The sequence below is a fragment of the Desmodus rotundus genome, chromosome 4, assembly GCF_022682495.2.
Source record: "Desmodus rotundus isolate HL8 chromosome 4, HLdesRot8A.1, whole genome shotgun sequence".
Lineage (NCBI taxonomy): Eukaryota > Metazoa > Chordata > Mammalia > Chiroptera > Phyllostomidae > Desmodus > Desmodus rotundus.
Window position 1 is genome coordinate 128870848 of NC_071390.1, and position 16625 is coordinate 128887472.

The 16625-nt window shown below is 40.2% G+C and overlaps 1 protein-coding gene across 1 annotated transcript; it reads left to right on the top strand.

Moving 5' to 3' along the window:
• The first annotated feature begins 8548 nt into the window (after positions 1-8548).
• Positions 8549-10863, top strand: LOC112319915 (growth-regulated protein homolog beta). The gene is made up of 4 exons (XM_024577312.4): positions 8549-8883; positions 8986-9109; positions 9198-9281; positions 10120-10863. Exons 1-4 carry the CDS (start codon positions 8784-8786, stop codon positions 10133-10135), a joined length of 324 nt encoding a protein of 107 aa, XP_024433080.2. The 5' UTR covers positions 8549-8783; the 3' UTR covers positions 10136-10863.
• The last annotated feature ends 5762 nt before the right edge of the window (positions 10864-16625 follow it).

Sequence of the window (16625 nt, forward strand, 5' to 3'; positions counted from 1 at the left end):
TTGGGGTAATGAAATAAGTTTTTCCCTGGCCAGAGAAAGCATTCACTTACACATGTATAGATATGTAGTCACTGTGTTTACGTATGTACCTATGCATGTGTATATGTATTTATATACATATACCCTTAAAACAAGCTCACAGTACAATACTTATACTTGCTTTGTACAGTGTGTTCTGATATTTTATTTTCTATATTACCTTATCTTGCTTTATCTACTTTTTTAAAAAAAACGACCACAAGCCTATAAACTGATTTCATAACCCACTGCTGAATCATAACTCATAGTTTGAAAACACTGCTCTAGTTCTTTCACTAAAGTGTCAAGTTTTAACATTCTGTGTTGGAGTCCACCCTCTAATTAGAGTTTCCCAGGATACTTAGGGAGTCGGTAGAGGCAGGATGCTAAGGACCAACAGGATAGTTAAATCCCTCCGCCTATAGTCTACCTTCAGTCTCAGCCTGGAGACCTGAGCTGGGGTTGGAGCCTTTGGGAACCCTATGAGGAGCAGCTTTTGAGGGGAAGATGTAGCAGCAAGTGGGACGTTGTCTGGATTGTCGAGAATCTGCATCCGTTACTGCTGAAGGCTCTTACTTACACTCACTGCCCACTCTGCTTCAGCCATGCACATCCCAGTGTGGGATTTCATACAAACTGACTAGAGGGTGGAAAATACATTGCTTCCTAGGAGGACTTGAAAAAAGCAAACACACTCAGTAAATTCAATGCATGTTTTTATAATTATTTCTTCTTCCCCTATAGCTCTTTTCCTTATCCCTGTAGTTTCTGGCCTTAGCCCACTGGGTTATTGAATAACATAATCTTGGGCCACATCTCAATTTTGACTCTGTGTGACCCTGAGTCTCCTCAGTTTCCTCATCTGCCAAACAAAGGCAGTACTGTCTACCTCACAGGGCTCCGGAAAGGAATAAATCTCTCTTATAATTAGACCCAGCATGGGTCTGACTCAGAATTAAAACCAAATAAATACAAGTTACTCTTCTTCCCTTTTTTCAGAGTTTTACCCCCTGATCATTAGTGGTGGCCATCATCCATGAACTAGGAAGCAGTTCATTAAGGACACAGCCAACCAACCAGTCCGTCCCTCCACACAGAACCACAACCCAAAGCTTGGGTGCTGATAACTAGTTAAGAAAGAAAAAAAATTAACATGATAGACACAAAGCTGTATTTTCCATTCACGGTAACAACCAAAAGGAAGTCAAATAGCAAAACCACAATGTTTATCAATTGGCAAATCTATAAGCTTTTAAAATGCACATGACCTCTGGTGATTAGGAGCCTGGTTTAACTGTCTATCTATGGAAGAAAACCAGAAAAAGAAATAAACTTTGATGCAACGTTGTCAAATATTTATTTCATTGCTGAAGCAGGCACAACATGGGGATTATGCTATTATTAGCTGCCTTGCAGTAAAGGCAGTAAAAGTTGAAAGCAGAGCACTCAACAAGCAGAGGTGGAATGAGCAGCTCTCACTGACCAGCTGTGTTTGGAGATTCAGTCTTTTTTTTTTTATTGCAGTAAGCTAGAGATAAAAGTAGACTGTATTGGGGAATAAATAATAAAGCAATCTATATGTATCTTCACAGAATATGATTAAACTGACCTGTAATCATTTGTTTATTTTCCTCCTTTAGATCAGGGAACAAAGATCATGCCTATTAACCTCTTTTTATCCCGACTTCCAGAAAAAGGATGGACAAAGGAGGGGCTAAACAAATGTTGACTATTAACTACATGGAAGGAAATGATAATGTGGTTAGTTTATGAAGCAGTTGGGTGCTGGATACCGCACCTAGCCGACAGATAGTTGGTTAAATACTGCGTTCCCAACTCATGGCCTTGTGAAGCTCAGAGACTGCACTGAATTATTCATAGACATTATAACACACTCATGCCATTTCTCCCATTAGTGATTTGTGTGATTTTTAGTTGGAGTCACATCTGTAATATTAAAGAATCTCACCTCTCCATTTACCACCCCCATCCCGGCAATCATACACATATGCTGTAATATGAGCTCATTAAATGTTATTTGATTGTGGATATTACCATTCGATGTGTAACATACACATATGTAAAACACACACAACCAAGCCATTCCTTCTCCATTTTCACTGTATCTAATTGGATTTCATATTTCTTTATTGTCCTCAATTACTTTAGAAATGTCTGTCAATGTAGCTCAGTTATGCCCTTGCAGAACCACCCCTTTGAAATAAATATCACTTCAAATTCTCTGCCTCCAAGATTACCTGAGCATATGGACAAAGCCTAGAAAGGAAAAATAAAAACAAATATATTTCTGGCCAGAAAACTGAGGGAAAATGAGCATTAGAAAATACCACTAATATTATGCTCAATATCAAGTTTTTATGATTATTCATACTTTTTCTAGTTGAAATTTATTTCTTTATGCTTTGCATTCTATTTTCTTCCACAGTTTACACACTCATCTTTCAACTTCCTAAATTTTGTTCACATAATATCATAATGCCATAATAATGTTTTCATCTCCAATACAAATGTCTTATGTGATTATTTCTAAGAAAAGTTTTTTTTCATTTCCTTATTCTTTTGCAATTTTGGCAATCCTGAATTTCTTCCTGCAACACTACATGGGCATGAGGTCATTTGTTTAGTGAGTACTGCTTCTCAGAAAGTTCAGGAAACAATTTTAAGAAAATAGAGATGAAACACCATTTATAAAAATATTTTTAAAAACCAATAAACATTAAAAAACCACCTGCTCAGAGCTAATATACCAAATGGTTCTCAATGTTCATTGAATAATTTAAAATATTTGTAGGGTGATCATATCATTATAGCATCATGCCAGGAACAGAAAAACCATCTAGCATTACAGCAGATAGGAGACAGGCCAAAGGAAGAATTTTATGTTAAAAGTTGGACTTTATCCAACTTACACCTCCTACTACACCTATCAGTTTGCCTTACACACATAAGTAAACTTTTAAAAGGTATGGGATGAACAGCTGTTAACCCCTCTCTTCCTGCCCAGACCTTGTACCTAATTAGCTGGATCCTCTTATCTACCCGGAGGCAGAGAGTCCATAAAGGTCAAACGGGCTCCAACTCCATTTGTGGAAGTCGACCTGGACTTTCTTTGCTTTACTCCTGACTCTGCTGCCATTCTGTTTTAGACCTGAGCATCTCAGGCGCTCTGGCTTTGAGTATATGTGCAGGTTACAGCTGTGTTCTTTGGACTTGATAACGGACCTTGGCCTCAGAACTTTTTAGGGACCTTGGTTCAGACTCATTTCTCTGTCCCAGGTAGAATACTCTTCCTCAACTCTTACACACAATTCAAACTCTGGCTCATCTGGGTTCACTTACGCTTGCTCAGAGGATTTATTCATGCTGAGTAGTCAAAATAGAAACAAGAAAGTAAGGACATTTCAGGCTGTTGCAATCTTTCAAGGACAATTTCCTGGTGTCCTAACCTCCGGACACACTGGTTAGAGGAAACAGTGGTCTGAAACGATTTGTTGTTGCATTATTTCAACAAACATATGTCGAATGCTTAGTACGGGCCACAGATACATCTAGGAGATTGGCGATGCAAATTAAATGAGATATGTTGTCTCCTTTGCAGAGTACAGAATCCTGCATGGGAGTGTGTAAACCGATCATCCCCCACAATGGGATCTGTATCCAAGGGACAAGGTAACCACTGGGATGGACTTATGGGCTTTCTGATGGACTTGCCATTTGAAATAGCTCCTGAGTAATAAGCAGGAGCTTCTGGTGATTGGGCCATGCCTATCCTCCTGCCCTATCACTCTGCACTCCCTGTCTTAGTGTGAGACTCTGGGTTAAAAAAAAATAAATGACTTACTTTTATTTCTGTGTCATACCACACTGCTTCTAGCTTCCATGTCTTTGTTCACTTGGTCTTTTTTTTCTGTAATGGGCCCCCCTACCCACTTACCATAGGTAACATCCTGTTCCTGGTACACATTCATGTCCTTGGCTTGTAGGGGTAGATTGACCCAAGAATTTAATGTCATGTTCTGAAATCTTCACTTTTATTCCCACAGAACAGAGTCATTAGATAATTTTAGGGAAATATAGATGAATATTGTGTGGGAGTAAGTTCTTAGGCAAGCTAGGGGTAGAGCAGAGCTCCACTGCCCAGTCCTGCCTTCTGACAGTTAATGTGGCTAGTTTTCAGGGTGCAGCAGTGTCTTAGCCTAAGTGCCCTCAAAAGAGCAGATCCTAAGTTATCAGCCTGCCAATCAGGAATATTTACTTGGGAAAATGTCCCTGATGTACAGGACTGGAAAAGAGTGAAGTAAGAAAACAGGGTATGGGCAACTGGGATTTCATCCTACTGGGGACCCTCTGAAAAATGCCTAAAACATGAAAGAAGAGGAAATACTTATTGATTGCCTCCTTCTGCTTGTTGGGCAAGAGACTTTCTGTGGTAATGACTGAGAAACTTTGGGGCAGAAAGATACCTGAGGTAGAGCTGAGGTGAGGAATTGTAACTTGACATTTGCACACAGTTGGTGGTTGCAGTAATAGAAGGGTAAACAATGGGTCCAGAAGATGTGATCATCCTGGATTGTACTAAAGGTCAATTCTGAAAGATTCAAAATGATTACAGGGAAAAGGGAATTTAACCTCCAAAGCTTCCATTTTAAAGATTCTTTCATGTCTTTAAGAGTCATTTATTGCATAGGTTCAAAGATTGCGCATAAAAACCTGGTGGTCAACTCTTGCAAAAGTCATTGTCTTGGAAAAACACTTGCTCAAACAAGAGAATAAACACTAGGCTATCTATCCCTGTGCTTATAAATATTTGTAAATTTTGGTTGATGAAAATCTAATGGATTCAAATGCCATGTTAGGAAGAAAATAACCATGACCAAAAAGAAAATTTTTCTTTTTCTTTTATTTCTGAAAACAAGTGATTTTGATTAAGCCATTTCCAGGAATCAACTCTACACAATCTACAAATGTTAAATGCTTCTGGACAGGCTTAATTTGCTTCATTTTTTGGCCACTTCTGTACATAAAGTGGAATTTTAATTTCCTTATGTATTCTTCATTTGCATCAGTTATGGGTTGGGTCTGTAGACCATTACAGCAGACACTCTCTATTTCTTCAATTCTAAGAAGTAGATGACGGATTTAGACAGCATGATTAATGCTGCAGACAAGCTATTTAAACCTATGAAACATGATGAAGTGTCCAAACTGGGAAAGTAGATATTTTGGATTGTCATATCTGAGCAAATATGAACTCAACAAAACTTCAGTTTCCTTTCTAGGAAGCTACCAGGTAGAGCACACATGTCCACTGATTTTGTCTTAGTGCTATTCTAAATTGATTGAGAAAAAGAAACTGTTTTTAAAACAAACTTTTCATTTTGAAATAATTTTGAATTCACAAAAGGTGCAAAATTGTACAGTTTCAGTGCTCCCTTCACTGAGTTGCCATTTTGAACATGTTACATCACCATGGTAGGTTTGTCAAAGCTAAGAAGCCAACAATGGCACGTTACTATTCACAAAACACCAGGCTTTACGTGGGTTTCACCAGTTTTCCCACTTATTGCCCTTTTTCTGTTCCAGGATGTGGTTATTTGTCATGTCTTCATACTTTCCCCTGGACTGTGACAGCCCTATTTTTTAGTCTTTTCCTATTTTTCAGGCTTTGACAGTCTTGAAGAGTACTTACGAGTCAGCTATTTAATATTCCTCAACTTAGTTTTGAAGAATGTTCTCATGGTTAGATTTCGCTTATAAACTTTTGGAAAAAATACCAAAGGGGTGATGTACCCTTATCATCATCTCATCATCATATCATACGGGGGGTACATACTATCCACCTGACATCACACTGATGATATTAACCTTAATCATTCACTGAAGGGGATAAGTCTTTGCCAGATTTCTCCATGGGTATCTCCATAGTAGGATAACTATTACCATTACCAGAATTGGACACTATAAGAAAATCTAACAAACAAAGCAATGGAAATGCATGACCATTTTGCTCTGTTTGTATTTAGAATAAGCAAACTCGAATCATACAACCCAGGGAGTAAGAAACAGATTTTTAAAAATTACTCTTCTCTGACAGTTCTTACTTGTATATCACAGAGCATTTTCATCATAGCATAATGGTTACAAGTCATTCTCTCTGGTTTTGCAAACCAGGCTCAGTATCCTGTGACCTTAGGGAAGTTACTTAACCTTGCTGCACCTCAGTTCTTTATCTGTGACCTTAAAGGCCCATAATATCTACTTTATAGGGAGCTTTGGAAGATTGAATGAGTCGATATTTGTAAAATGGTTAGAAAAGCCCCTGGAACTTAGCACAAATAAATGTGTTGCAGCTTGGGGTGAGTGCAGAGGTTAGGTAACTTGTCCGTGGTCTGTGGCAATAAATAAAGAAGGTGACCTATTTCATATTTATGCAGTCGTGTAAGCTCTTATAACTTGTCAGCTATTATGTTTATTGAAGAAAAAAGAAAACTTTTCTGGGGCCCATTAAAGTTTGTTCCATAAACAAAAGCTAAGAGAGATTAGAGAAAAAAAATAATCTCTTTCTGCCTTTTATAAACTTTATAAAATGATTCTATATTAAATTTACAATTAGAAAACAAAACAATACATCTTTCAAGTTTTAAAGAATAGCTTTTGTACTTCTGGGCCAGTTTCCCATCAAATCCCAGAAACTGACTGATATCAAGAGGAACAACTACACAAACTCTCTATTACTCATGATCTAGTCACATATTTTATAAGCTTTAGATTATGTCTCGTTTCCTGCTGCTTAACACAAATTTTAATGTCCCTTTAATTTCCCTGGTTTTTCTCTCAGGAACATACTGATAAACGCTAGAGTATTTTTAAAGACAGTCATTAATTTTGTAAATAATTTCCAATAAATAAGATGAAGAGTCTTTAATTCAAACTCCCTTTTTGCATATGAAGTGATTGAAAGCAGGACTACAGCAGAAATCAATGATAGAGGTCAACAGTGAGGTGAAAAAAGAAAACAGGTAAGTGCATCTCCTAGTAGAGTTCAGACGTGCCTTTCTCTTAGAACGCCCGATACAGAGAAACTTAAATGTGAAAAGAAAAATCGAGGAGTGAACCATTCATTAAATTGTTTTTTTTCTTTATAGGATTCACACGGGTTGAGTTTCTGTTTAGGCAATGTTGGAAAGAGTTATTTCCATTTTATTTATTTAACAAACATTTATAAGGCATTTAATCCATGCTGGCTCTCACAAATGACTCATTTCTCATCACTACATTGGGATAGGCAAAGAAATCTTTAACTTGTAGGTGAGAGGTGGCAACTAAATGCAGGCGGCTTCACTGCACCCCCAGGTGGCTGGCTATGGGGTGCAGGCTCTGATCCACGGAGCTGGGCTGCCTGGAGCCCTGTCCCGGGCATCCATCCTCAGGGCCAGAAGCCATTCCTTTCTTCTCTCCCACCTCCCACCATATTCCATGTCCCCAAGAGATCTGAATCCAATCTGGATAATTATACTTAAACCCTCTATACCTAATGTTGAATCAATCAATGTTTTACTATTTGAAAAATAGTAAAGGCATCAGGTTAAAAGATTGAAATTCTTGGTCAGAAAAGAGAGATCTGTCAATGTTTCTAGGGAAAGGGGGACCAACACTGAAGGTCCCGCAGTAAATGAAAAGGGGGTTTTCGTATTTCATCCCCCCACAGCCAGGGCAAGGCTGCAGCGGTCCCTCTTCTCTAGTGCTCAGGGGCTATTTTTTCCGAAGATAGTCCAGCAAAGGTGAACCCGTGAGTCTGCCCTACTAGCCCCTCTGCAGCTTCAGAGTGACCGCCAGTCGTGTATGTCAGAGTTCACACCTGAACCCCTCCCGCGGGAAAGAAATCTCCCAGGAATTTTGGAAGTTCAACATTACAGAAAGAATAAGGAATTTCAGCAGTATACGGAAGAAGTCACATTACAGCCCTCAATTTTCACTGAAATTAACATTGGATTCAAGTTTTGACACTGGTCCCTCTTATCACCAAATGGAAAATATAACCCAGACAATCGAAGTGTGGTTTGAGAATGTAAAACAAGGGACAGGAGATAACTACGGTATTTTTATAAAGAGCATTCACATTATATATACGGAATACATATAAATATTATATACAGATAGATGATAGATAGAAAGATAAATAAAATTTATCCCCTCACCCCTCCTTGATTCTCCAGGTCTATTAATTAAAAGAGACGACTCTTTCGCGCTAAAGACGTGCCACCTTTCTCGCACGGTTTCAGGGACCCGCCCCTACTCCCTCCCCGCCCCGCGCACTGGGGACCCCGGGAGCCCACCGTCATCCCTCCAGGCAGCAGCTCCTGCGTGGCAAAAACTCCCATCACCCGCTTTGGGGATTTGGGCAGAAAGAGAACATCACAGTCTGCCGAGTCACGCGGGAGGCTACCCTGGGCGGCACCCTCGGGTCCCCCACCCCAACTACCCTCTTGGGCGGGGCCACGCCTTCCTTTCTGACTCGGGAACGACCTGCAGGTCCGGGAATTTCCCGGGCCCGGGGGCTGCGAACTTCCCCCCCTCCTAATGTGAATAAAAGGGGTTCGTCTGTCTCGGGGAGCCACAGATCGCGCTCTGCCAGCTCTCCCTCCAGCTCTCCCTCCAGCTCTCCCTCCAGCTCTCCCTCCAGCTCTCGAGCTCCAGGCACCGCGCACCAGGCACCGCCGCCAAGACCCATCGAGCTGAGCCCCATGGCCCGCACCGCCACCACCGCCGTCCCCCGTGCCCCCGGACTCCTCCGGGCAGCGCTGCTGCTCCTGCTCCTGGTCACCGCCTGCCAGCACGCTGCAGGTGACACTCGGAGCTCTGGGATCCCAAGGACGGGGTGGGGAACAACGTTGGGGGGGAGCCCTTAGGGGACAGCTACCCTAACAGAGTGTGTTGTTCCCACAGGGGCGCCCGTGGCCAATGAACTTCGCTGCCAGTGCTTGCAGACCTTGCAGGGGATTCACCCCAAGCACGTCCAGAGTGTGAAGGTGACACCCCCAGGAGCCTCCTGCGACCAAACTGAAGTCATGTAAGTGTTGCCTCCGCGGTTCAGATGCTTCCACCCTGACCCTCATCCTGCCCACTTGTCTCACGTGGATTCTCCCTTCTCTCTGCAGAGCCAAGCTCAAGAATGGTCGGGAAGTTTGTCTCAGCCCTGAAGCCCCCATGGTTAAGAAAATGATTGAAAAGATGCTAAACAAGTGAGTTATGTGAATAGAGTCATTGGTGACAGATACTGGCGTCTGCCTTATTATAACAGGACAGAAAATTATAACAGGGAAACCCAGAGTTTAGCTGAGGGAGTGAAAAGTCACTATTTTACAGTTAAATTTGCCATTAAGGTCATTAATCTGCTCTGGTCCGGAAGGATATTTCCAGTGCCCTCCATCCCCATTCCCCTCTCCATCCCCATTCAGATGAATGGGTAAAGCTGCCTTCATTAAAACTCTCCTTGGTGTTGGGCACTTATGTTAAAAAGCTTTCCATCTGTTACAAAATCCATCCTCCCCACCACCCTGCTGGTTCTTTCTGGACTTCACAGCTGAAAAACAGAGCCCTTGTTTCTCTGCAACATACACCCTAAAGTTTGGTTAGTGGTGAGGAGCAGGGACCTTGTAGTGACATTATGCTGAGTGCAAATCTGGGTTTGACCACCTGTTAGCTATATACCTCAAGGACGATTCTTTAGCTCATCTGGACTCAGTAAAAGGGGGAAAACAGTAGTTACTACCTGGGCTTGCTCGGAGGCTTAAGGCCTAACGTGGCAGATGATCCAATGTCACTCCCTTTGGCACTTAGGCTGTTAGCAGCCAGTAATTCAATAAGGACCACAGACAGCACCCCTGCACCCTAGCATTCCTAAATCAGAGCATTCAAGAGCCAAGAGGTCTCAGCCACATAGTCTAGAAGCAGCCACTTCAAGCCAGGCTGGGAAGCTAGATTCAGAAAACTTTGGAATCTAGAGGGCAGGACAGGAGGAGAGAGCTGTACAAGTGGCTTTTCTGAGCAACTTCTAAAGACAACTTTTTCTCATTATAGAGATAGCTCCAACTAACCAGAGGAAGCAGGAAGCAGCTGATTGGTGGCCATACCTGACGCAAGCCCTGTCTTAGGAAAATCAAGGAGGAAAAAGAGGAATCATCAGCTCCCAGAGCCACCTGGATGGGGCTTCCTGTGGTTGAGCATCTCTTTGGAGAGTTCTTCTACTTATTTATTTATTTATTGGTTGGTTTTCAAATATTCTATGTTAATATTTTACATGTAAAATCATTAAGGATTTGATTGACTCTATTTGTACCCTGTACTATTATTTTTATTGTTTATTTTATGTCAAACCTAAGTTAGTCCAATTCTGTTTCTTATTTAATTTGAAGGTAAAATGTTTGCAAATATTCTTTAGTACTCAATTAATATTTCCAAGGAGCCCACAGTAATGCCAGTTGCTATGACAGAGGGTGGGGGACCCAAGCGATAGCGAGGTCATTGTCAGGGAAGGAGAGTGCATGTGTACACCTATTGTTGTAACTGTTTAAGAGAATTTCAGTGGTTATTTGGTGGTTATATTATTGAATTTCCCAGTAAGTGCTCAGCATTCCTAATGTTGAAGCTTTAAGAACTATGATGTTCTAAACCTCCCTTGGACATTTCATGTCTTTCTTGTAAGGCATAATGCCTCATTTAGTGTTAATTATGTGATGTTTGTGTCTTAAAACAAAGAAATTGAAGTAATTATTGATGTTTTTGAAAAAAGAAAAAGAAAATAAAGTATTTCAAAATAAACAATGTTTCTTTTTTCTGGAAAAAAGCAACTATCTTTACTGGATAATTTGATGATTTACAGCAACATTTCTCAACATTTTTTTTCTCCTGGACATTCAATAGGCTACACATATAAATCAAACTATAAATTATGCTTAACTTCATCTGGTGATAGCTGTCAATCCCCTTGGCTCTCCCCTACCCAAGAATGTGGTTTTCCAACCTTGAGCTGTCCCCTCCTCACTCAGTGCAAGAGTCACTGAAATACAGGGGTAGACAAAAGTAGGCTTACAATTGTTTGTATAGAAGAAGACATTAACAAATGATAATATAAGAATAAACCTTATGTTTTGTGCCCTCACAACTGTAAACCTAGTACTTTTGCTCACCCCTACATACTACTCTTTTTTATATAAGGAACTCCATGCTAACTTGCTATTCAAATTTACCTCCTTAAAAACATTTACATTTTCATAGTTATCTTAATAAGGACTTCCATTTCATTGTTTTTGCTGAATGTTTTTTTAACAATTATTGACAGTTTAATGAAGCTGGCCGTGAAATGGTGGTAAAGTAGGGGAGAGTAATGGCGGACAACAGGGACAACTGTAATGGAACAACAATAAAAATAAAAAATAAAGAAAGCAAAAGATTAAAAAAAGAAATAGTGGTAAAGTTGATTTTTTCTTCAAAACTGAAATAATTTGTATCATCAGTAGAAGCAGAAAAAGTGAATGTCTGAGTACTTCGTCTAGGAAAAGACCTAACTGATAGTTGGGTTCAATATTTTAATCTTCATTTATAAGAAACTACCAGTAAGTTTAATGTTTATCCCAATCCTTTATGCCTATTTATCAAATAGGATGATTTTAAGCTATGAGTGCATTAGTTCCCACTTTTTCTAGTGTAATTTTTATGCAACCTGATAGATTGTTGAGCTTGAGAAAGTCTTCTGGAAGCTGGCATTCAATACTGCCCCATGTTGGCAGCAGCACTCCAGGTTTCCAAGACAAACACAACTGCTATGTCAAAGGAAAGACTCCTATAATCTATAAGAAACCGCATTCCAAACCTTAAAAGCAGGGATGTTTGTGGATGTGTGGGGTATGTGCTTGTCTCTGACTCAGGACTCATTCAGGAAATCCTGAGCCCTAGGTAAAAGCCTTTAGCAGAGGCAAGAAGGCAGGACTAGCAGTCAGAACCCTTGAGATCAGGTTCTGGCTTGTCCCAAGTAGCTGGGTAAATAAGGGTTTAAGTAGCAAGAAACAACCTCTGTTGGGTTTTTTTGTTTCTTAAAAAAGATTTTATTTATTAATTTTAGACAGAGGAAAAGGTGGGGAGAAAGAGAGGGAGAGAAACATCAATATGTGGTTGCACTCATGCTCCCCCTACTGGGGACCTGGCCCACAACCCAAGGAATATGTCCTGACCAGGAATCGAACTGGCCAGCACTCAATCCACTGAACCACACACACCAGCCAGGGTGTTTTGCTTTGTTTTTGTTTTTTGCACTTAAATGAGTTAAAAATAATCTCTTCGTAACTTCAATGTTATTAGTTATAAATGAAATGAGAAGAAAATTTGTGAACTGTACAGAGGTAAATAAATGCAAACCATTCTAGAAGCTCCAAAAATGCCATTGATTCCCTACTCATGAGTCAAAGGACACTAGAAAATATTTATAAGTAGTACTACAAGGGCTCTATAAAGCCCTCACATACCTAAGAACACTTCTTGCACTCAAACATTGTCTCAATCATTCTGAACTGTCCACTTAGCTCTTGTCAATATGGAACATGGACCACAAAAAAGAGAAAGGAGATGTTTCTGTTTATATGGTGGTTAAAGACAGGTTTCAAAGAAGCAAATAAATTTTGGAGTAAATTTCCGCCCTCTTACTGGTTGACTGTGTGATCTTAGACAAGTTTCTTGACTTCACCTAACCTCATTTCCCCTCTGTAAGATGAATATAATAACAGAATAAACTTTCTGAAGTTGTTGCTGTGATGGCTTCAGAAATATGCCATTGGTCCTCAGGCCACCCTCACAGACATCATCTCAGTGTCAGTCTTGCACTGAGGGGTATGTAGTGCAGTTTTCACACCAAGTTGCCCTGAATCTTTACACATACAACACAGTCTCTCATTAAGAGTATTATGTCAGGAAATGGGACACAGGGTGTGTGAAGTGTGGTCATGGGGTGAAGGAAGTAAGAAAAGCATCCTATGTGACACATCACAACTTTGTAGGTCATCAGCAGGAAAGAACAATGGAAACAGTGACTGAGGTTTCCTGAGCAGTGTTACCCAAGGAGCTAGAGTCAAAAAGAAGGAAACATGGCTGACCCTATTCTGTCCTTGTGAGTCCTTCTGGGAGAGATCTACTGAGATGTCTTCTCAGGACTTCCAGGAGCAACTAGAGAGTCACTGGGGGATGGCAGAGGTGGCAGACCTGCGATAGCATAATGGGGACAATCCAGAGTAACAGCTGACACCGTTTCTCATTTTTTCTCTTTACCCACACAAAAAATAACTGAAAGGGCTAGTCCTGTCTTCACCGTGGATGCCCCACTCCATATCCATCCTGTATAGCAATTAGTCCCACAGTTGCAATGTGCAACATCCATTCCTGCTGACAGCTTCTCAGCTTAGTCTCCTGCATCCTTCTGATTCTCTCCTCGAGGGTTCTCTACTTTGGAGTGGGGAAGGGGGAAATGGCAGAAAGAGTTTTCTCAGCCCACAGGCAGGATGGCCTGCGATGTTATTCCCTCAGTGGCAACACTCACTGAGGGGCAGGAGTCGGTGGATGAATATTCTATTTTCCAGTGCCCATTGGTTGGGCAGATTTAGAAGTTACACTATGTATCTATTTCTACATCAATAGCTATACCTAAATCTCTATCTATATTTATATCTACATCTACATCTATGCCTATGTCACCTAGACATACCTATATCTATGTATAGCTACACTTCCCAATTCATGTTATTTTTATGTTCTCTCTTAAACCCTTGAACATATTTATAATAGTGATTTTAAAATTCTTGTCTACTAATTTGATCATTTTTGAGTCTATTTCTCCTGACAGATTTTTTCCCTCTGGTCATGGGTCACACTTTTCTATTTCTTGGCATGTGTAGTAATTTTTGATTGGGTGTAAGAAATCTTGAATCTTGTGTTGATGAGTGTCCAGATTTTGTTTTCTTACTTTAGAGTCCTGATTTCTGTTCTAGCAAACAAGTAAGTTACTGGAGCAGCAATTTGATATTTCTGAGGCTCTTTTTCAGCTTTCTTAGGGTGGTCGAGAGAGAGTTCTTTGCCCTACTGCTGCATTGCTAAGTCATGTCCCTTCTGTGTCTTTTCTGAAGGTCCTGAGTGTTCACAAGTTCTCTCCACTCTAAAAAGTCAGACTTCAGTTATCTCCCTGACCCATGTGAGGTCTGAGAATTGCTCAGCTTCACCCTGCACATGTGTGACTTTGTATTGATCAAAGAGATCCAATGGAACCTCGATGCAGATGTTGGACCTCTAATTTTTCTGAATGGATGTCTCATTTCTTCAACTCAATTCCATAATTTCTAGTCACCTCAGTTTCCTTGTGTCTCCTCAAATCCTCAAGACCACTGTGCTCTCCCTGTGGTTCCTCCTGGCTCAGTGCTCCAGAATTGCTTCAGCAAAAAGCTGGTGTAATCACGGACCTAAACTTGTTCAGTTTCTTTTCGTAGGGACCCTAGTCTTTCAATGACTGTTGTCTAATGTCTAAAAACAATTGTTTTTATGGCAGAAGGTTAGGACTGTTTTCTTTTACTCCAGCACAGCTGGAAATGGAAGTCTTGGTGGAACAATTCTGAGGAACATTGTACAGTTTCGCAGAGGTGCCATTGCAAAATGAAGCTCTAGTTATCTAGATATCTAGATATATCTATATAGATATCTATAGTGATATCTCATTTATGACATAGACTTTATTAGCCTTTTTCTCTTTCCTATCCTGCATCCCCCACTTCCTCATTTGTTCTTCCTATAAGCATCTTCAAGACATACTACTCATACAAGTGTTTTATCAGAATCTGCTTTTGAAGGAATCCAAATTAGATCCCTTGAATTCCCTCAAAATTAAATATCAGGGCTAAGACTTTTGCACTATTTTATTAAGAAGTATAATACCAGAGAATCTGGAGGGAAAACAATGAGAAATGGGGCAGAGAGAAGTGATAGCAGGAAAGTGCACAACCATACCCACACTGACCATCACGAAGTACAACTAATTTCTTCACTTCCCAAGCAGCTATTGTGTTTGTTTCCTTATTCTGAAGAAACTATAAAATCAACTCAAATCAAGAAATAGGAATGGCTAGACTTACATTAGAGAGCCATAGATCACCCAAACAGCAGGGCATCGGCCTCTGATTTTTCCTTCTTGACTGAAGTTGAAGTCAAACCCTAGAAGCCGTATCTGTAAGGCCCTAAAGTGGATGTGGTTGGGGGAAGAGTCGACCAAACCTCCACCCAGGACCTAATTTTTACCTGTGAAGAGGATGGTTCTCCTATTGACATTTTGTTCTCCAAATTAAAGGTGATTTTTTTGAAAGTGAGAGGTAATTGTAATTGTGCCTTTTGCTTTCAGCAGTTCCCTGAAGAAGAAATCACATAATTTGGAGAGGAAGAAATCAGTCAAATGTTAAAACCAGGAAGTGATCTTATAGCAGCCAGGCAAGAGTTTGTTCAGTTCAAATTCTAAGAAATCATACAAAAAATTAGTTCTTTCATTTTATAAATGGGACTGTAGAGGCTCAGAAACCACTAAGTAATTGCCAAATGTTACAGAACCATTTTATTTAAAAATGGACTAGAACTTAGCTTTCTGATATTTAGTACCAGGCTATTTTTATTAACTAGATCATTCAACAATTGTCAAAGAGGATTATTACCTTGCAATATTGATTCTAGGATTGGCCTTCTAAAATTTGGAGAACAAATCTCAGAGTGCTAATTAATAACCAACAGCTGATTCATACCACACGCTACTGTTGGGTAGTCTAAAAGAAATATGATGAATATTGTGACCAGACAATTTAAAGTAAAAAGTGGGTTCAGCCACTTTGTATGATCTGCTAAGTTACTCTCTCAGTTATCTCTCATCTTCCCAAAATGTAGTGACTTCAAACAATAACCATTTTATTCTTGCTTATGATCCCACAAGTCATCAGTTTAGTCTAAGTGATGCAAAAGGTGGGCTGGGATCACCTGGGTGGTTCTTCTAATGGTCTCTTCTGTAGTCACTCATGTGGCTACAGTCACCTGGTGACTGAAGCAGGACTGCTTCACTTACATGGTGGTCGGTGCTAGCTGTTAGCTGGGCACCACGTTTCTATCAGATGAGTTCTGTGACCTTCTCATGGTGACAGCAGCATTTCAAGAGGGCAGGAGTAGGAGTTCCTAGGTCATTTGCATTTCTGACCTGGAGTATCCACATCACTTTTACCACCTCCTATTGGCCAAAGCAATCCATAAAGTCAGCACAAAGTCAAGGCAATTGGGAAAAAGATTCCACAGTTTAGGTGAGTAGCTGCTAAGCATTTGTGGCTATTTTTAACCTTTTACAATTACTTAACATTTCTGAGATGTTCAGTTTCCTCATCTATAAGAAATATGCCTTTCAAAGTTTCTAGATAATATACAAAAAGTTCACAGAGGTTTATTGATAAAAAGCAAAACTCAATAAATGATCATTACTATTATCACATTATAGTCTATGTCTATTGAGGTACATAAATATTTTGAAG